At 34.6% G+C, this 23,576-nt stretch overlaps 1 protein-coding gene across 3 annotated transcripts in view; it reads left to right on the top strand.

Annotated features, from left to right (window-relative positions):
* The window catches only part of LOC145665454 (uncharacterized), a 98,909-nt gene that overhangs the window by 59,948 nt on the left and 15,385 nt on the right, over positions 1-23,576 (top strand). For 2 of the 3 annotated variants that reach the window (XM_081732764.1, XM_081732768.1), the window contains exon 3: positions 1,559-4,698. In XM_081732764.1, coding sequence (XP_081588890.1) covers positions 1,559-4,698 — 3,140 coding nt within the window. The remainder of the gene's footprint in view (positions 1-1,558; positions 4,699-23,576) is intronic. The other variant, XM_081732775.1, reaches the window with a different exon arrangement.

Below are 23,576 nucleotides of genomic sequence, written 5' to 3'. Positions count from 1 at the left end.
ATCTCAAAACATAGACTTGTTTACTCACAATCAGTAATGTTTACAATTTACTTTAAAACTATTCAGAGAAATTTTAGTATTACATGTATGTATCATTTCCGCAATATTTTGAAAAATGAAAATTAAAGAAAGAAAAAAAAAACAATGAAGTGGTTAAATTCAATTTTAACCTATACTTGTGACCTTTTTTCTGTTTGGTAAACAAGAAAACAAAGAACATTTTTCTATAAATTGTTACTTTAGCGACATAGAAAGGGATTTATCAATTATGTGTTCTTTTTAAAATGTTTAACGTCCAACGATTATCCACCGAGGCTAAGGGAGACGGTGTTGGTGTGATGTGTAATAATGGTGAAATTATGAAAATGGGAGAACATCGAGAAAACCCCCACACACAGTGTTTGTCCAAGTGTTTGTCCACTGAAAGGTTATTTTCTTCAAGATTCAACATTTCAAGAATAGTTTCAAATCCACCCTTCCCCTATATTCAACCAGATATGACGTGTCCTCCACTTCTGGTTTTCAATATTGGATCTGGATAGTTTGGAAGGCCAACAAACTTACTTATTGAATTCTTTTCATTCTAAGAGTCACATGCTGTTATTTACGTCTTCATCGTGTCGTCACTTCCGTTTCCGCCAGATTCTCATACCATCAGCTCTTGCGTCATCATTCACCTGCCGTGGGGCCGCGGTGGCTCAGTGGTAGAGCGTTCACCTCTGGTGCTTGGGGTCCAGGTTCAATCCCAGCCCCCGCAAGTGAATTTTGTGGTGGACAAACATCGTGTGCGTGGGTTTCCTCGGGGTTCTCCCGTTTCCTCCCACTTTCTTCATTCCACCATTTTCATTCATTACTCATCATCACCATCTCCTTTAGCCTAACCGGCATAACCGTAAGACGTAAAACTCAAATATTTCATTTCATTTTTTCATTCACCTGTCTTAAACATCCATCTCCCTTAGCCTAAAGGGCATAATCGTGGGACGTTAAACTAAAAGAAAGAAAATAAGAATAGAACAATTAAAAGTACAATTGAAACCGTGACTTCCATAACAGCACAAGTCCAGTTGAAGAGATTTTGAGAAAAGCAATAAAAACTGAATATTTGTTGGAAATGTGAACTTGGAATTCAGACTTTCTTCATACATACGCTTTGCTGAATAACAAATGTCACTTAAGTATTAAAAAAAAAAAAGTCTGATTTCCAAATTCACATTTCCAACAAATATTCAGTTTTTATTGCTTTTCTCAATATTTCTTCAGCTGGGCTTGTGTGGTTTTGGAAGTCACGGCTTCAGTTAGCGAGTGACCAGAAGACTTCATCTTTTATTCATTGAGAATCTGAATTAAATCTTAAAACTGTATCCAGACCTCTTCTCCAAAAAGTAGTTTACTTAGTGAATGAATTACTTAACATTTATCTTTCAGAATAAGAATAATTATGATTTTCATTTAGTGTTTAACTCTATAGATTATTATGAGTTCATGTCACTTTCTATGTATATGAATAATTTGTTAGATGTTGAACGAATATATAATGAATATTGTTTACTTTCAGGGATACTCAAGACGAAAGCAAGGACGCTATCCCAGCCCCAGCTGCTTCAGAGCGAAACCTTCAGCGCTCATCCAAAGAGGAGAAAGTGCCTCGAAGTGCCAGTGCAACAGAGTTCCGCGTGAGAGTCGACATCGAAGTAGACCCCAGTGGGAAGCCCCGTGCAGGGACATGGGATCGACGCAAAGGAAGGAGCAGACCAGTGGAAGAGCAGAATATTTACGAAATGATTTCCAACAAAGAGGATTCTGGGAAGACAAAGCAGCCGTTGAGCATTCCTATCTCAACGCTGTCAGCGGCTATGAATATGGCTATAAAGCTTCGGGAGAGTTCACTACGCAACGGAAAAGATGACGGACTGCATTCGTCATCTGGAAACTGGAGCGCCAGTTCTAGTGCGAGGGCGTCGTTAGAGTCAGACAACACCCAGTCTAAATCGTCTCCCCCCATTGTCACTTCTTCATCTGCGTCCAGCATCTCACTTGGACTCGATTCTGGTGCTTCAAACTCGAGCAGTAGCAACCCTCAGCAACACCTGAATCACGGCCCGTACAAGAAAATCAGCATCACTACTTCGGCATCGACGTCGTCTAGAACCAGTGAGGGAACCTTAACCCCTGACATTCACGACATACCATTTGTGGATGACGGAGAAACCAGTTCTGTGTACTCATGTGATACCGAAGGGTACTACACGTCTTTCCATATGGACAGTGGGCTGAAGACGTTGAAAGAGGAGCCTCGCGCCGAGTCGATGCGGACATTGAATGCTGAGAACGAGTATGAGCTTTTCGGTAAAGGTAGTACAAGTACGACCACTAGCTCGGCAGGAACTGTGTGCACAACGCTCAATATCGGTGGTCGGGATAAGCCGTCGCCGCCACCACGAGTTAGTTCATTGGATCGTTCAAAGAACGGTCAGAAGCCAGTGACCGAAAGTCTTCAGATTGTGACTGATACGGATGCAAGAGACAGCTCCCCAGGAGATAGTGGCCACAATACTTCCAGCTCTCCCATCGAATCGACGAGTCCCCAAGAGACGCTTGCTCCTAATTCTGAGTACGAGTTCTCAGAGTCTGACTTGGAAGGGGTGGAGCGGTTGGAGAGGATTCGCGTGAAGACAACCATCAATTCCAGTCGCATCCCCTCCATGTGCGTAATTACTCCCCCGCAGAGTGATGACGAGAGTGTTAAGTCTAGTGAGCAGTGCCAAAAGTTGTTCGCCAACAGCTTCTTACGGAATCAGACACATTTCACGCCGTCAGTGCCTTCGTCACAGGTCAGTAGTAACAGTTCGGATTCGGACAATATATCAAGTAAACCTTACCAAAAGGTCCAGTTAGGCGAGTTTAAATCGAATTCTGGAAGTTCTACCGCCAAGTACCCGCAGCAACATTTCATGAGGCCCTCAAACGACGAACACACATCAAAGCAGCTGAGTAGTGGTAACGTTTCTCGTGTGGTGATGTCGAATATCAGCGGTTCCTCCAAAATGCAAGTAATCAGTGTGGATTCCTCCGGATATGCTACAGTCAGCACCATCAATAGCAGGGAGCAACAACCTGACGGGAAAGGCATTCGAGCGCCGTCTCCCAGCGGAGGAACGTGCACAGTAAACAACACAGAGTCTTCAGGGTCAGAGAGTTCGACCAAGCCTTCTCAGCCTATATTCAAGACTCCTCTGTTGCCATTTAATTTTGTGGACAAAGTGAAAGAAGTGTTATCGTCTGGTGGCCGAAGATCTCAAGCAAAGCAGAGTACAACAACAACAGAGGATAACAATGCCCAGAATAACAATACCAGTGCGGGGGGTGACTATGTGACTCTTGCAGACATTAGAACTAACCAAAAACTCAATTACAAGACTGACAATCGGGGTTCTAGTTTGAATGCAAATACCAGTGTACAAACGACTAGAAATAGTTCGGTTTCCCCCAAACGAGAGACTGAATATGTGTCATGGAATGATTTACCAGTGAACAACGCTACCAACACGTCACCGTTCACTACTTCACCAGCGTCAAGCACTGTGATTTCTCCCGCCAACTCCCTGGAAAGAAAGAGGCGGCAGGGCGCAAGGGTGACTTTAGATTCCGAAGGGAAGGTCGTCTACTCGTCTGACAGTCTTCCGAGGAACAAAGGTGCCCACACGACGTTCGAACCGGGGCCTTATGTCAAAGAGTACACTACTAGCCCAACTCCTGCAAGAGTGACGAAAACCAATATTCGACCAGTAACCATATCAGGAAGCGACGCATCGCAGGAACCGTTACTGAAACCCTCTTCTCCAGCTATGTCGCAGTCGGGAAAGCTTATCATAAAAGCTGGAAGCAGAGACAGTTCAGTGGTTCGCGTCGCGTCACCAACAGACAATGTGCGAACCAAAGTAGTTGCATCGAGTGGCCCTATGTCTCCGAAATCAAGCCACCGTGGTGCTTATGTCAATGTCCAGTCAAATGTACAGCTAGATGGACGGGCGGCCACACACGAAGGTAAGAGTTGCTTGACTGAGAATTCAGTTACCACAAATAATAGTCATCATCATCTCCATCAATATCCACCGACTAATCATCAACCAGACACGAGTTCCTGTCATCCTAAGTCTCCTTCCTTAGTCCTTAGAAATAATTTTGCATCAAGTGAAGAACAGAATAAGTTACGAAGGAACGAAAGTTACCGATTAGCCAATTCCCCAATGCAGATCAAGAAAATCAACAACAACGAACACCCAAAACAGATAGTGAATAACAACAGCCTGAAGGCGTTGGACCCTCTGCTGACGAGGATCTCTCGCGGGCCAAACTCCAGCAGCAGGGACAGCGGCATCAGTCAGGTGGATACTAGTCAAAGACAAACGTCCTCCGGAGACGCTGGACAACTCGTGGCGGACGATACAAAAACAAACAGCAGCAATTTATCGCTTGAGTCGTCATCGTCGACGAAAAACAGTAACAAAGAAGAAACGAAAGTCGTGTTTAATCCAAACGTTCTAGGACGCAGGGTTTACGGGCCACAGATTAAAGTAGATCCAAGAATTTTTCAGAAATCAGCGCGAGCGGTTCCTCTTCAGCCGTCAACAGTGACTCATCCGAATAAGGTCACAGTGCCTCGAGATACAGAAAGGGCAAGAGTTCTAAATACAGGTAATGACACAGAAATTTGGTAATGCACTGCACATCACCTAGTACATTTATTTTTCTAATATACAGTCATTACAACTCTGAAAAATGAAAGTTTAATAAATTGCACCACTGATATGCACAATTTGATTTTAAATAAAAAGCACAACCTTTTTTTTCGTTTGCTATTAATACTGTAGACTGCATGAGTTGTTTTTTAGTGATGCTTGCTAACATCAGAGGGTGTTGTGTGTCTTAAATCAAGCAATCTTCTTTTCGTTTATGCCTTTAAAAATGATAGATATTTTATTTTATAGAAAAAAGCTATTTTCCGTGTATGTGAATAGACTAGACTTTTTTTTTTTTTTTTTTTTTTTTTTTTTTTTTTTTTGAAGAGTGACTGACATTGCATTTTGATTGCTTCATGTACTTAAATTGAAGCCTTTCGTTCAAATAAGTTACGGAAAAGAAATTTATTTATTTGATTTTTTAAAATTTATTTATTGACTGCAGTGATTTTAAAAAGTATTTCTTGTAAACAACTGTGATGTCTGATCTTTTGTAATTTTTTTCTCGAAAGTGATGTACATTTTTTAAATAGTTGTGTTTTTTCAAATACAATATATTTTGTATGTGTTTGTAGTATGATGTAAATACGTTTTTTTTTTAAATCTTGACATTAATTAGCAATGATATAGAAGTGTCATGTACATAGTTGTACTGTTAAAAAAAATATTGTGTGCAATCTGCCTGTCTGTCAACACAGTGGCATGCTTTTCAGTTAAATCACTGGTTTGGTTTATGGTTTCTTAAGTAATTCTGTTTTATGTACAAGTACATATCCGGGTAATTATCAAGTGTTAAAAAAAAACTGTTGGGAAAATGGTTCATTGTTAGTCATTTGATTCTTAAAGCATTTTGCATTGCTTTTTCAAGGTGTTTGTGCTTTTATATGTTTTTTGGATGTCTTTTTCTCTGGTGCTAATGTAAGAATTGAGAAATTGAAGGGATTTTTTTAAAGGTATTTTTCTTCTATCTCGTTTTTTTTTAAATAAAAAAACGAGAAGTAATCTTTGGTGGTATTGGTATTGCTTTGTGTATAAACCTTTTCGTTGCTTTTAAAGTGAATTTTTTGTTTATTACAAACAAAAATTGCTGTTTACCATATACAAAGCAGAGTTACCATAATAGTATTAAATTTACAAAGAAATATTCGTGCCATAATTCGGAAAATATCCGTAACCAAGATAATCTTTGAAGGCCATGCGCGATAATTGGAGAAATCAGTTGTAATCCCTAGGAACAGTCATGTTAAAATAATAATAATAAAAGATGATTTAAAGTGACATCTTTTATTTAAAATTGCAAATTTCATTTTGTTATTTTAAAATATAAAGTAGGTTGTCCATTTCACTTTTCTTAATTTGGTTGCATATCTGTATGTGTATATATATATATTAATACACAATAACACACTGAAGCAAGGCTATGTGATAATATGTAAAAAACATTACAGTATTAGTACAAAATGGAAACAAGGCCTGATAGAATAGTTATATATTAACTTTTGAACAAAAATCGTAGTATGCTAGTTTTGAACAAATTGTCTCCTGTAAATTTAATGACACACTGAGTTGGGAGATAACGTTTATTGCTGAACATGTTTAAGTCTTATTAAAATACACATCATATGACATCGTGTGTTGGAAATAAGGCATGTTTCGGTTAAAAGGGAGTTACCGTGGCCCCGTAGTTTTCAGCTTTTTTGGGTTTAAAATGGAGATTTCCATCACCTGTCTCCGATGGTACCATTTTTGATTTCTGAAACCGACTGCTTCAAGGTCAAATTAAGGGTCAAAAATAAAAAGTGGGACCCCTTGGACAATGCGGACCAGAGACCAACTGGGACGAAATGAGTGTCATTCGATTCATATTTACACGTACATGAATAATCGATATGCGATTTTTCCAAAAATTCTACTTTGACCCCGAAAATAAACGAAAATTCGGGATTTTGTGCAATGGGGACCAGTAACTGACTGGGACGAAATGGGTATCATTTGATTCGTATTCACACGTGCATGAATAACTGATATTCCACTTTCCCGAAATTTCTCTATTTTGACCTCAAAAATTAACGAAAACCTGGAATTTTGGATCGTGGATTTTCGTTAATTTTCCGGATCAAAATTGAATTTTCGGGGGAAAAAAATATCACTTATTCATGTACGTGTGAATACAAATTATCCCTGAGCAGTCTTAATTCTTCAAAAATTTAATGACATCCTATTTTGGACATAACGATTAATTCCATGGGAGACATTTCTGAACACGTTCAGTTCTTGAAACTTTAATGACATCTAGTGTTAGAAATAAATAGTAATTCTTAAACACCTTGAATTCTCAAAAGTTTAATAAATGCATAAATAACGAGTAAACACTAAAGATAAAATTGATCAAATCTTTATTGTCATTGGAGACCAGGGTGCATTAAAAATTTTAAGCAAATCGCGTCGATAGCACAGTGGTTGAAAAATTAATTGAAAATTTTACAACAGCAGAGAAGGCTGGCTTAGTAATATTGTGTTATAAAGAAAAGAATATAATCCTTGTTTTCTGACAACACAACATTGCTGCACGTCTTGCAAATAAGAACAGAAATAAAACACTGCATTGCTGAACAAGACTGTATTATTCATAAAAATAAATACTTTACATGTTACGTTTCAATCTTCTAACCAAGATCCTCATCAGACATACACTCTCTGTAGAGTATTTATTTTTATGAATAGTACAGTCTTGTTGAGCAGTTCAGTGTTTTATTTCTCTCCTTCTTTTTCCGTCTTTTTTTTAACGCCCTTTACTCTCAGAGCTTATTTTCATATAGTTTTGCAAGAAAATCTTTAGGAAATCATATATGCGAAGTCTTTTATGATAAGAGTGTAGAACTCGGAAAAAGATATTGTTATCCAAGGTTATTATTATTTAGCATGACTGTGTCTTTTTAAGTGGATACCATAAAAGTCACATTTCGAATCAGTTACCACTGCGAAGGAAAAAAAGTATTTCCAGACGATGGAACAAAGTAAAAGTTACCAAATAAACTATGAGTGATATTTTACAACTGCAAGTTTTAGGTGCTATTACATCATTTACAGTGTAAAATTAATAGTTTCTTTTGTTGTTGGGCAATTAAGTTGCACAGAGGAAGCGTACAGACAAATGAAATAAAGAATTATCAGTTTATCTATGATTAATAGCACATGCCTACAACATTAAAGTAGACAGAAGGTGCAGTTTATTTTGTGAATTGTAGGACGTTAGGTATTTGATAAGGGCAGAAGGGTAGGGTGGGTTGGGTTTGTAAAGTTTTTCTCTTTCTTAACACTCTTCTGGCTCAAATTTTATCGATGCTGCTTCGAAACAAGTATGACCGTAACATAATTCAATGGAAACTTCTTGATTAATTTTGGATATTCTTTGCTTACCACTAGAAATTCAAGTTTTAAGTTGTTCACGGCATCGTAGTAATAATGACTGTCTTTTGTTTTGTATATTTGATATATTCAAAATGTATCAGTGTTAGAAATAATGCTATAACAGCTCTTCGACGAAATTAAATTCTTCAGTAAACTGGGGCGCCATCTTAGATTGTCAATCTTTTGATTTACATAGAGTATTCTTTATCCTGTTGTAATAAGGACCAATTTTTAACCTTTCGTTTTATCTGCACAATTAGCTTGATATATTCCTTGATTAATATATTTTTTATAAATATGAACTAGCCTTTGGCTAGTTGGGGGCTCTTTCTCCAGATTCTCGCCGCATTTGCTCGGCCTACGTCCTCGCATCTCTTATGAATCAACATTTGCATTAACAGTGAATTTCGTTCATTTGCTCTGATATATTTACTGAATTTGACCAGCTAGGGGCTTTGCCCCCAGACCCCGCCTTTGCTCGGCCTACGGCTTCGCACCTCTTAAACCCACAATTGTACCGAATTTCAAGCTTTTTCCCCCCTATTTCAGCGATCTAAAAGATAAGATTTTGTATCTGAAAGAAACGCCTTTCAAATAACATGGAAATTTCTTCACCCCCCCCGCCCTTAGACCCCCTAAAAACTAAAAATGTTCACTTTTTTCCATTTTACTATGGATTAGTCCCAGAAGGCTACAATCATGCCAAATTTCATCATTCTAATCCTGCCGGAATTGCCTAAACATTTTGCGGTATAGAAGACGTCCCATATAAATAGCATGGGAAAGATTTTTCAGTTCCCCATAAAACCACTCTACAGTTGAAATTTTTTATTGATGATTTACTTAGGTAATGATAAGGAAAACATACAAGCACACCGAATTTCAAGTTGTTATTCCAATTCCAAGTACCTAAAATATGAGATTATAGGAAAAAAAAACAAAACGCCCAATTAAATAGCATGAGGAGTTTCTTCATCCCCCCACCTTAGACCCCCTAAAATTTAAAAATATTCACTTTTGGCAGTTTTTCTGTTGGTTAATTCCGAAAAGCTACAGTTATGCCAAATTTCAATTTTCCGGAAGTACCCCTTTATTTTGTCAGTTCATGTAGTTTTATATGTAGTTAGGATATCAACTACATCAATGTATACTATATTTAGAACATATATTTGAACTTGAAACTAGTCTCATCTACGTCCTATTTGGTGTTACACGTATTTTCGTATAAAGTTTAGGAAAATTAATGAGTTTATTTTCATACTCAAATATATTATAAAGATATGTTAGGTACTTGTATTATTCTCTACATAACATATTAATGAGCTGGATATTAATCGTAATTTTAACATAAAAAGAACGACTCCCCTATAAAATTAATACTGTAAGAATACAAGATGGCGTCCTAGTTGTAGATTTTATCAAAAGAATTCATTTCAGAAAAATATTAGGCATAGTCAGTACGGCAAACTATTTTAATTACTTCCTCTGGCTTTCGTATATTATATTTCACATCTGTAGCTTCATTTTTCCTCTTGCTGTACAAATATAATATCTTCTTTCTTCTTTTTATTCTCCTTTTTATTCTTCTTTTTATTCTTCTTTTTGTTCTTCTTTTTTGCAATCACTTACATGTTTTCAGCCAATAGATTGGTTAATAAATGTGTTAAAGGTGAAGTTACCAAGAGATATTTGGCATAACGGAATATGATTTTTTTTTTTTTTTACATAGTATTTTTCTCTGTTAACATTAATTCTTCAATAAAAAAGACAGTCATTGTGTATAATCTTGCCGGTATTATCTTTAAGTTAGACCACGAAATATTACTGTTTATATTCTGCTTTTCAGCTTTTACTGACAGCTTTTCACAGGTAGTGAAAGAGGAAGCTCAAATGAATCTTCATTCCCTAGTACGTGTTTATTAGGCTAATTTAAGATTCTTAACAAAAAGCAACAGAAAATAGTTTCAACTTCATTAAAACGTTACTGTTTTTTTCTTAAAAAAAAAAGCAATTTTGTGAAAATGTTACAGAGAGTTGTTGTATTTTTTTTTTCTTCTTCTTCAAAGAACATTATTTTCTTTCTAACTGGTGCATTACAGTTTCTAAAAGTCAAATCAGTGTTGTTTTGTAGTATTCGCTAGTCATTCGTGAAAATCACTGACGATGGAACAATTGGAACCGAAACATGTACATAGTGTATACATTTTGAGAGGTGTTCACCAATACCATTAAAATAATGTGTGAAGTTTACCTCAGTAGAATATTTTTATAGTAATTATGTTAGTTTACAATATTTACAATGCAACTAATTTGAGTATTATTACTGCAATGCTTTTTAATAATTTATAGAAATTTGCTTTGGTAGTTTGCTTATGAATGAGTTTTTTTTGTCCTCAAGCAAGAAATATGTATATGTGCATATTGTTTTCTGCATTGTGATATAAATTTCTGTGTGAATATATTTTTTTTTTAAATGCATGAAGTACAAAGAAAAAACTAGTGTTTGTGTGCACTGAAATTTCTTGTGTATAAAATGCATCTTTTTCTCTGTTTAATGGTTCGTTTTTTTTATTAATTACTTTTTATGGGTGATCCTTGTGCATTACCACCTTTCCTGTCATTATACCTGTAAAGATAGACCTTTTCACAAAAGGAGTTTTGAGAAAGTAGTTCCGTTAGATGGCACAAATTCTTCCACTTACGATTATTTCAACTTGAGAAGATGAATAATCACACGTAGCGAGAAATATATAGTACCAATCACTGTTTTGTACTCTTGTAGTTGAACAGAGTGAAGAAATCTGCAATGGGTAAATGGCTAATCTCCTTCTGTACGTAACAAAGTGCATGCATTACAAACATCTTATGCAGCGTGTCTTCAGAAAAGTTCCTGTATATTTTGATGATAATAGTGTAAAGTTAAAACATATTTCTTGTTCACGTATGATATTCTTACCTTGAGTATGCATTTAGATGAATTATTTATGTAAACAATTTCAGCGTGTTCTGAGGCTTTCATCATTAACCTGTTAAAAAAATTACTTACAATGGATTTGGTGCTGGATGACAAACATCACAAGCACAGTGTTGTATTTACACTTTTATTTTCAAGAAAACGTTTTAATGAGATAAGAAAAGTGATAAAACGTTTTCTTGATTTTCGTTATTCTCGTCACTAACAAGAAATATTTACAAAGTCAATGTTCATATTTACGCGACATAAGTGAAGAAATTTTGGCTGATTTTTTTTTTAATGGAATTTCTGTGTTATCAACTTCAGCTACATTTTTCGAGGTGGTCCACAGGAGAGAGTGTAGATGCCAGCAGGGTAACAGTTCGGTGTAAGCAGTCTTTAAAAACTCACTGATGAAAATATCAAAGCACGCTGAAATTCTTCAAATAAATAATTCACACAACTGGATATTCAAGGTTAGAATATTATAATCAATATATATCCTGTAGCATCCATAATTAAATATTTTTGTTCATATGTTTGTGTGTTAAAACGACGTAGACAAAATGCCAGGTAATGAATTTAAGAAGGGCGATTCGTTTCACAGAATAGAATGAAATTTCTTGTTCGATAGAGTACTGCAACAAAAAAGGACGAAGTTTTAAGATTGAATATAATATTGACAACAAAAAAACAAAGAACATTCATACAGAATGTTACAATGCAAACATGCATACTTAATTTGTATATGAGCAGTGGTGGCTCTTGAGAGCAGTCACGTCGGTAAAAATTTAAACTTTCATGGCTTACCTAAGGACAGAAAATGTACATAATGTTCTAACTCTCGTATACAACAATTAGGAAATTAGGTAAGTTTTTACCCTTAGCTTGTAGCGATAATATTGTACTAATTAGGACATTAGGTAAGTTTACTTCCCTTAGCTTGTAGCGATAAAATTGTAATAATTAGGATATTAGGTAAGTTTACTTTCCTTAGCTTGTAGCGATAAAATTGTTATAATTAGGATATTAGGTAAGTTTACTTTCCTTAGCTTGTAACGATAAAATTGTAATAATTAGGATATTAGGTAAGTTTACTTCCCTTAGCTTGTAACGATAAAATTGTTATAATTAGGATATTAAGTAAGTTTACTTTCCTTAGCTTGTAACAATAAAATTGTAATAATTAGGATATTAGGTAAGTTTACTTTCCTTAGCTTGTAACGATAAAATTGTTATAATTAGAATATTAAGTAAGTTCACTTCCCTTAGCTTGTAGCGATAAAATTGTAATAATTAGGACATTAGATAAGGGCTCACCCGGTTGCAATGATGTGAACAACTTTCTTTGGGAGAGATGGCTGAAATTGAGTTCAAATGTAGAAGACTATGTAGATTGTATATTCAAAAAGCAAATTGTCCTAAAATGGATGGAACATTGACACACACACACACACACACACACACACACAAAAAAAAAAAAAAAAAAAAAAGCAGAAAACAGTAACATTAATGTAAATGGAAAATCAATGAAAAACAATTCCTCCACTTATCTCGAAAACCAAAAGAGGGAGATGGCTGAAATTCAGCTTAAATACAGAAGAGACTATGTAGATTGTATATTCAAAAAGCAAATTTTCCTAAAATGGGTGGAATATATTCAAAAAGCACGAAACATCAACATCAGCGTTAATTCAAAATCAATGAAAAACAATTCCTCCACTTATCTCGAAAAACAAAAAGAGGGAAATGGCTGAAATTCAGCTTAAATACAGAAGAGACTATGTAGATTATATATTCGAGAAGTAAATTTTCCTAAAATGGATGGAATATATTCAAAAAGCACGAAACATTAACATTAGTGTCAATGGAAAATCAATGAAAAACAAATAATTCCTCCACTTATCTCAAAAATCAAAAGAGAGAGATGGCTGAAATTCAGCTTAAATACAGAAGAGACTATGTAGATTATATATTCGAGAAGTAAATTTTCCTAAAATGGATGAAATATATTCAAAAAGCACGAAACATTAACATTAGTGTCAATGAAAAATCAATGAAAAACAAATAATTCCTCCACTTATCTCAAAAACCAAAAGAGGGAGATGGCTGAAATTCAGCTTAAATACAGAAGAGACTATGTAGATAGTATATTCCAAAAGCAGATTTTCCTAAATTGGATGAAACATACTCAAAAAGCACGAAACATTAACATTAGTGTCAATGGAAAAATCAGTGAAAAAGAATTCCTCCCCTTATCTCGAAAACCAAAAGAGGGAGATGGCTGAAATTCAGCTTAAATACAGAAGAGACTATGTAGATAGTATATTCCGAAAGCAGATTTTCCTAAATTGGATGGAACATACTCAAAAAGCACGAAACATTAACTTAGTGTCAATGGAAAATCAATGAAAAACAATTCCTCCCCTTATCTCGAAAACCAAAAGAGGGAGATGGCTGAAATTCAGCTTAAGCAAAGAACAGACTATGTAGATTCTACATTCCAAAAGCAGATTGTCCTAAAGTGGATGGATTATAACAAAAAGCACATAACACGAAACATGAACATTGAAATCCATGGAAAATTAATGAAAAAACTGAAGTCGTCTACATATCTCAAATCTATAATAAGGAGATAGCTAATTGAAAGCTTATTGGAAAGATACAATGAAGAGCTTAGAAACGATGTATAGCACGTAAGGTAAATATGGATGGAATACTGTCAAAAGTCAAGCTGGTTGAGTAAAATCAATGATAGTGATAAAGTATATGCATCTTCTTCGTATTACTTACGGTGCCTCACATGGGGGTTACGTGCTTGAAATATTACACATGTGGATTTGGAATCTCCAGACTCGATTTAGCGCGCAACATGACTAAGATCTGATCACGTGACAGTCTGGTCCTTATTGCAAACCGATAAGCCCTTTTCTTCCTTTAGCTTGTAGCGATAAAATGGTAATAATTAGGATATTAGGTAAGATTCCCTTGGTTTTAAGCGATAGAAATATGTTACCCATCTTCATTCTGTATAAATTGGAAAGGTTTTTACATACCTTGCGTTCGTTTATTTGAATTCGAACCCAATATTTCTCTTCCTTACACTAGAAGTTTCATCTGGGGATAGATCTCTGAAGAAAATATCACGATTCTATGTACACACTTTCAGTTCTGTCTTCTTCCTTTAGTCCATTTAAACTTGAGCTCCAAAACGATTCTTAGTGCGTAAAGAGTAAAGAGAATTTTTGCAACTGAAGTTCAAAATGATAAGTATCATCAAATATAAGGAAGAAGACAGAATGTGAAGTATGTAAACAGAATTGTGATATTTTCTTCATAGCTCTATCCCCAGATAAAGGTTTCAGTGTAAGGAAGAGAAATATTGGGTTCGAATTCAAATAAACGAACGCAAAGTATATAAAAACCGTTATTTTCTATGCAGATAAAAGTTTAATTTTTACCGATGTGAATTTCCTCAAGAATCTCACTATGTGATGTCAATTGTAGACCCACGTTGTTTACTTGAAAGGTTGGAAATTTTTTGAGTAAATTCTTACGGGATTTCAATTAAATTTCGTGCAAAATTTGAAGAAAACAGGAAGAAATAATGTATTAATTCTCATCTGATAGATACATACATGTTTCTGTTGTAACATTTTGGTATTTTGTTTTATCGTTATCAATAATAATAATAAAAAAAGAGATTAGGCCGTGGTAACTCAGTGGTAGAGTGCTCATCTTTGGTGCGTCGAATTTGTGGCTCAATCTCAGCTCGCGCCGTGGACTTTGTGGTCGACGAACAACATGTGTATGGGTATTCTCGAAGTTCTCCTGCTTTCTCATTCTATAATTTCATTCATTGTAGTCATCAAAGTCTTTCTCAGCATGACTGTGGACAGTTAAAATAAAAAATTATTATTATTATTATTATTATTATTATTATTATTATTATTATTATTATTATTATTATTATTATTATTATTATTATTATTATTATTATCTGCAGATCTTGAAAGTAATAGGAAATAACTTTTTCTTCTTAAGTTCGGGTCTTAAAACGTTTCTTCCATGTTTCTCGATCTTCAGCTTACTTTTTCAGCTCTCAAAAATTTTCTTCTATTTTTCAATTCATCAGTCATTTGTGTTCTTTTTCCTACTCTTCGTGTTCCTTTTATCTTTTCTTTTATGGTGTTATGATAAAGAGAATTTCTTCGCAAGATGTGTTAAATCCAATTGAGATAAAAGTAAAAATCATGTCCAACTTCATGGTAAAAAATAGTGTTTTTCTAGTACGACTCTGGTCGAAGTATTACTAGCTCTCACAGGTGCTTTTCAGTGACGCGTCCATTTTGTTTCTCATTTAAATATTTTAGAGATCATCGTTTGCGTAATTACTTAGAACTTATCTATTTTCGGGAAAATCGTTCTTCTCTGATTTTTAGCAAATCATTCTAAACACACACTCCTTTTACTTAACGTTTAAACGTTTGTTCTATGGATTTTCTAATTCTTGTAAAAAAGCTATTATTATTATTATTATTATTATTATTATTATTATTATTATTATTATTATTATTTATTTATTAGTTTCAAAAGTGGCCAAACTAAACTACAAGTGTGCTGCCCATAACTGCACAGTACAGAACACACTGCAAAGTTCTGCACAAGGAAATGTGTCACATGCATATAGTAAGCAAGTGATGTTTTACCTCCATGTCAAGTTTGTTTAAGATCGGATGAGTTGAGTAGGTCGTATACGATATACAGGGTGTTAATGATCTATACCGACAAACCGTAAGAGGTGAATCCTTATATCAAAGTAAGAAAAAAAAGTTCATGTGAGCATGTGAAGAAAAATGCATAATTTCGGAGCTAAAGCCGTCCAAAAAATGTTAAGAGAAATATTTCGCAGCACGCGTTATTCCGAAGACGAGAAACCGTGAAGCTGGCAGAATGTTACACTTCCGACTTCCCACAGACACATTCAGTGTTCACCCCTGTCAAGACTTACTTTTTACCTGATTAAGATCCATTTTTTAATTTCCAGCATATCTGGAAATTCTGTTGGGAGCATATCTGGGAATTATGCTTAGTGGTAAATCCCCTGCGAAACCCATTGCACATTGCTGAAATACACATTTTTGAATATCGTATTTGTAACTTCTTTTTCTCTTCTGTAGAGTACCGCTCCACGATTCATCGTGTTCGAAACAATGCATGTTGCAATGTATTTTTACCAACCTTTTGGAGGTCCCTAACTCTGAAACTATACACTTTTCCTCACAGGTACATATGGGTTTTTTTTTTTTTTTTTTTTTTTTTAATTTTGATGTGAGGGATCACGTCTTACAGTTTGCAGATATAGTTCATTAACACCCTGTATATTCAAAGCCCCAAATTTGACTGTTGGTATTTCGGGAGCCAAAGAACTGCACAAAAAAATATTCCACGTGCGTACCAAGCAAGTCAGGATCTGTTTTTGCTCCAACTTTGGTCAAAATCAGATACGTTCTATACATGATTAAAATAATCTTTGTGATTGATTCTTTTAAAAGAAAGTAAAAGATTGATGTTAAAAATTATACGTAGTGAAATAGTCTATGTTGTCTATATTCTGAAGTAAGCATTCTGTGATTTCCGTAACCCTTTTAAAACAAGTGAAAAAGCGGAGACAGGACTGACGAGCATCTTTTAAGGTCATTAAAGTCACACTGGAAACTGTCATCGTGAGAAATACGGCAATAGCTGAACCTTATTTGCTCTCCATTTCTCACTAGAAACAAAAAATACGAATTTTCAGAACGCCTTATACTTTACCATCAGGGTGGAAATGGTTAAAACGAAAAGATTAAAAATCAAGGCAAGGGGCCAGATGCGTGAGGATATTGCGGATTCAAAACGGAAAAGTATGTACAATAAAATAGAATCGGTGCTTGTTGAGTAGTCTTGCTTAAACATGACATCAAATATATATGGATCATTTACTTAAAAAAAAAAAAAAAAAAGTAAACAAATGTTTGTGCCGGAAATCGAAGTCAGATATTTCGGTTTGCTGTGCTAGTGATCTGACGCTACTGATCTGGCCACTACGCAATCCAGTTTGCTCTCTCATTAATCACATTTTTGTCATTTTTGAGGTCGGTGCTTAACCATTCAGACCACATAGACTGTAGACTCCGCATAACACTGAATAATCCTGTTGTGTTTGGACGATGTAGTGTCTATATTCTTGAACGCCTATGGTAAATGAACTAGATATTTCAAGACAAATAAAGAAAACAACCATTTTTTGTCACGTCATATCCTGTGTAGGAAGAAATTTTTATTTTATTTTATTTATTCACTAAGTTTCGTACAGCACAAGGCAATTTGGCTGAAAGTAACAACATAAGAAAAAAGACCCCCCCCCAAAAAAAGGAAAAAATACAAAAGAAGAAGAAGAAGAAGAAGAATGTATACCTCTCAATTTACAATATTCTCTTCAGTTGAGTTCTAAAGTTTCGTTCATAAGTAAAAATGTTAAAATCTCCTGAAAGTGTATTGAAATCATGCATTAGTGTGTAAAACAAAGAGCGCTTAAGGATTGATAACCTAAGTGTCTCGTAAGTTATTAAATTAAAAGAACGAGTTTGCTGCGGAGGAACACAAAAGTTAATCTGCGATAGTAAGAATTCAGTATTAATTTTACCATTGAAAATCTTGTATAGGTAAAGTAAATCAGGAGGGCATGTCGTTTGTCAGGTGTACGTAAGTTCCTGTCTCGAGTAATCATGTAACTCAGGAATTCTAAATCTAACTCTGGCAAGAAAGAAACTTAAAAAAGAGTCAATGCGTGATAGATTAGTAGGTACTGCCATATTCCATTCAAGTGAACAATATTCAATGATCGGGGGAAATAAAAGCCTTATAAAACATTGCGAAGTCAGCGAGACTGTATTTCAGGAAATCTAAAAAAGACCAAGTAGTTTCATACAACTGATACGATCCGCAAAGGAGAGGTTTTCATCAAAGACAACATCTAGATATTTTTGAGACGAAACTCGTGTAATGGGTACATTGTTGACATTGTATATCTGACGAAGTGCGTTCTTTTTTAAAGAAACAGAGAGGATTGAACATTTGTTCGGGTTTAAGGACATATTTCAGTTAGAGCACAAGTTACTTCACATATCTATGTCAACTTGCAGTGAAGAAGCATCATCTGTAGTGTTAATAACTCTAATGAGTTTACAAACATTAGCGAGAAGCAAAAATATTTGATGAAGAAGTTGAAAAGATGATAGGTAAATTATTCATACACATAAAAACAAGAGTGGACCCAGCACGCTCCCCTGAGGCACTCCGAAAAGGACTGGACTGTAAGGAGACAGGGATTCATGAAGAGTAACGCGTTGTTCTCTCTCTGAGAGATAACAATCTAGGAAGGAAAAGATCTTGTTATGACTATTCAATCTATGACTTCATTTTCTACTTTAATCGAATTCGCACCTATAACATGAGAAAAATTGACTATTCCTTCTATTGATCATATAACAGTTACAGTTACATGTTCTGTTGATCAGACTTTGAGGTTACGGAAATGTGGATTCTATGTTTTGTCTAATCTAGCAGAATCTAGATTTAGTTTGGAAAAATATGGCTTTAATATTTTAATAACTTTAGAACGTAGGAAGAGGAAAGAGTAGTCAGGATTCACATACTTAATGTTAATTTTGAATGGTTTGTTTTGGAATTGAACATCCTTTTCCAATATAAAACTTGGCAGCGAATTACAGCGAATTTGGTGGAATTAGGATAAAGCAAATTTGGGATTTTTCGTGCATATTTTATTGATAATATTCCCTAAAATTCTCAGGTATATGTTCCCTTCTCACGCTGTTAGTTTTAGTTTCAACTATTTCTACTCTGATGATAAAACACAGGGTGTTTCTAAAATGAATATAATGAGAAACAGAAAGCAAATAAGGTATCACATTCGTATCATATGTCTTAAACAATTACATATCTTTTATAAACTATTGTGAGAACTAAGGAAAACGTAAGAATACAATTCTTGTAGCAGGGGCGGATCCAGGACCGACTTCTGGGGGGGAAGAGGTTGTCATACTGCTACTTAGAGCTACTTTTAAGAACTTCAAACTCTGGGATGGTTTTTACTTATATATATAAAATAAGAAAGTTTCCTCTTCTGGGAAGGGGGCAATTGCCCCGATCGCCCCCCCTGGATCCGCCACTGTCTTGTAGTGACGCTTACAAAATGTTATTATGTCAAACACGTCTAAGTCAATTGTAGTGATCTGTGCAATTTAAGTATAAAATATTGGCTATTTAGAATATAGATGGAGCCGCGAGTTAAAGGGCTACTCTTTGAAACAAAATATATTTTGTCCCAAAAGTTTATGCTTGTGGACGTGATCTGCATATACCACTTTACACAATGATTGATTTGGGCTTCGTTTATATCAGACAACACCAGATTGGATCAGATTTTTTCACGACCACTGTAAACTACAATGAGCAACACTTCCTCCGAGTGACGTCAAATAGCAGCTCCAACATAGCCCAATTGAGCTACTAATTCTCAAAAGTAAACGCGTTAAATCACAGGGAGTTACCCATACTTTTAATTATCTAAAGGAAGAAAATTACACAGAGAAACAGGATTTTTATATATTATTATCATTTCTATCGAGATATATATTCTGAATAATCCTAAAGGAATTGAGTGATATTGGTGTGGATGTCATGCGTATAACTGTTTGTGCCATCTATGCATTTTATACCTCCAGTTTTACTACTTTACACTTCGCGTTTCACTTTCATTACACGTTCGCTGCCTAACAGAGGAGTATCAATCCACTTCATTTCATTTATTTGCCTGTTTCATTAGCTTACAAAACACGAGAAATTCTCAAGTAAGCGTTACAGTTATCAATAAAATACATACAACATTATCAGGGAGCAGAAGTTATACATAATATTGTACCTATGTATCTTTCTAAATACAAAACAATAAAATAAGAAATATCAAGTATGTAAACATGATCACTTAGATCGTAATTAGGTAACCATTTTTACCACACCTGACATGTAATCAGGAGTAAGTATCTGCTTCCAATTCTTCATTTAATAAATTATTTAAATATTCCTTAGTAATGTAATAGAATTTTACGGCAAGTAGGTTAAATAACTTCTGACGGAAAACAGTAACATTAGTCATATTCTTTAAGTGCATGCGAAGTTTATTATACAACCTAACACAATTCATTGTGGTGGACAAACACCGTGTGCGTGGGTTTTCTCGGGGTTCTCCCGTTTCCTCCCACTTTATTCCACCATTTCATTCATCTCTCATCATCACCGTCTCCTTTAGCCTAAACGGCATAATCGTGGGACGTAAAACTCAAAAATTTCATTTCTAACACAATTCATATACATGGTGGTGCCTATTGCAGAGGAAAGAAAAGACAATTTAGAATAGTCGGAAATATTCAACACTTAACCTTTCATCTAAAAGTATTCATTTTTAGAATTTAAACGTCATGAATGGGGTTTGAATTTTGTAATCACTTCGATTATCCTTGTTATTACAAACAAACAAAAAGTCAATCGCAAACAGCTTGGTCAACCACAAGTACCGGTACGCCAAGAAGAATACAATATGTAATATGAAAAATGTACTTATAGATAAAAAAAAAAAAAAAAAAAAAAAAAAAAAAAAAAAAAAAAAAAAAAAAAATTACAATAAAAATCATACAAAGCATGCTGGAAATGCAGAAACATGGTACGCACATCAGATAATACATCAGAAAAAACAATAAAAAGTATGCAAAACATGCTACATAGAGGTATAGAAAGATAATAATAATAATAATAATAATAATAATAATAATAATAATAATAATAATAATAATAATAATAATAATAATAATAATAATAATAATTAATAATAATATAACAATAACATGAAATTACTTGCCGATACCAAGCCATACTACAAATACCACCCAAGTCGAGTGCTTGAAAACAACAAATAGAAACTCTACTGGGATCGAGAAATAAGAACGTATGTCACGGTATACCTGCAAACAGACTTGACATCACTGTTATTAATAAAATTGAGCAAGAAATAACCCTCATAGATGTAGAAGTACCATTGACTCATAACGTAGTACAACATTCAGTACGAAACTAAGCAAATATAAACACCCGACAGACGAAATCAAAAAATTATGGAAATTTCAGAAAGTTACAATAAGACCAATCATTATCTCAGCTACAGCAATTGTCCCTAAAAGTACTGTAACGCAGTTTGAGCAGATAAACGCAAAACATCATCTAACAAATCTATGAAAATCAGTAATATTAGGCACCCAGGAAGTTGTTTGGAGAAGAACTCCTCAAATAATCTGCACTTGCTAGAAACTGCCGTCAGATTATTAAGCTGAAACCGGTTTAAACCAAGATATAATAATAATAATAATAATAATAATAATAATAATAATAATAATAATAATAATAATAATAAGAATAAGAATAAGAAGAAGAAGAAGAAGAAGAAAATGATTATGTTTGATTATATAGCAGTAGATATGCTTCAGTCTCTTGGACTATTCGTACTGAAGCTTTTCTTATTGAATTTAATGGACCAAATATACAGCTACTGTATGCGCACTTATAATTTGTACAACTTTATAAGATAAATCGGGAAGTTTCTACTTGATTCTTATTGCTGTAACAGAATTTTTCAAATGATATCGTATAATATATTCTAATGCTGGATTGTAGGCATTTTGCGTCATACTTTAGATGTTGTAACACTTCTGACATGTATTTTTTAATTATACACTAGATTCTGATTATCAAACTGTACTTTGTTTTGAAACTGTACATTTACTTGCTTATTTTTAAATTAAAATTAGGCCTTTCTTTCCTCACTATATTTCGGAAAAAAGCTAAAATTCGGTGTACAGTTTAATTATTTTCAGTTCTGAATGATTTGCTAAACTACATTATAAAAGCTGAAGAAGCAAGACCAATAGGTTTATTACATTATCAACGCGGATAGTTCAATAAATAATCTCACATGGTATGGTCGCATAGTAGTAAATAATTACACTGGTATGATAGGATGCAGATTTAATCAGAGCATTGTAAGATTGTAATGAAGGTGAAGATCGCATCAATACATTTTCTTGAGTTACCTGTGCTTTCTAATCCTTTATCGCCTCTCCACTTGCGTTTATCGTCTTGTTTGAGGCATGTCCGAGGGACTTAAATAAGCTTTAGATAATATTTTTATTTATTTTTTCACATTTCAGAGACAATCGCCCTTTAATTGTCATAGTAGTTTAGTCTCTAATAGATACAGAGAGTCACATTGTAAGCTTCATGTCGTGTTTTAATGGTTTATACTTATGAAAACATACAGAATCGGAATAGATTTTTTAAAACTTAAATCTGCAGGAATTTTATGGACAATATTTGAAAGAAAGTTTCTGAAACTCGGGTAACTCTACTCAAGTCTCGTTGCTGTAGAAGTTTCTCTGTGAATGATATGAAACAGCTGTACTGGTGATTCCTTTAATTGGACATACTTTATTTCAAAGCAACACTTCTCTGGAAAAAATTCTCATATACTTATTATTCCAGGTGTACATATATTTTTATTTGTCAATATTTATGTATATATTTTCATAAGAACTTCCTTCTTAGGTCTTCTCTGATTTTCTTTCTCTTAAACATTTCTTCCTTAATTATAACCATTTTCTTCTCTCTGTCTAACAAAATATTTGGTTTAGATTTGAAGTACAAGGAAGTATTTCGTTTTATCTGGAACAGGGAGAACATACGAAATTCTTTTTGTGCTAAAACATTACAGCACAATTATAAGAAAATGCCTTCTTTGAACGTACTTTGATTCGATCAGGATATGTCATATGATCTTACTCTCATTTTTCTCTCTGATTTGAACTTTGAATTTTATAAAAAACAAAAAGCAAAAAAAAAAAAAAAAAAGTATAAAATTCTCTAATGACTAGGATAAATAGGTATCCCAAGGGTTAGGAAGCCTAGGGAAGAATCCCCACAAAGATCTGCACAAACTAAATGGGGTGGATTCAGGATTCTCAATGCTCCATGCAAGGGGTGGCTGATATTAGGAATCCGACAATGCACTAGGCAAGCAGAATGGAGTGGATAGAAGGCCTTAGAGCTCCAGGCAAGCTGAAAGGCTTAGGTTAGGTACCTCGTAAAGCTCCAGGCAAGCTGAGAGAGTGGAGTTGATCAGCCAAAGACTGATTCCAGATGTGGAAGTCCTTCTGATTTTATAGCTCCACTAATGTGGCGGTGACGCTGTTCAGTCTTCGTCACATGACTAGTGGTGTCGCTGTCGTCTGCCACTGAAGTAGTTTATAGTAGGACGCACGTGGTGTCATTTCTAAGTACAAGTATGTGTTGGTTGTTTGTAA

The sequence above is a fragment of the Thermobia domestica genome, chromosome 1 (assembly GCF_964235325.1).
Source record: "Thermobia domestica chromosome 1, izTheDome1.hap1.1, whole genome shotgun sequence".
Lineage (NCBI taxonomy): Eukaryota > Metazoa > Arthropoda > Insecta > Zygentoma > Lepismatidae > Thermobia > Thermobia domestica.
The sequence above is the reverse complement of the archived record's forward strand: the minus strand, read 5'-3'. Positions and strand labels throughout refer to the sequence as shown.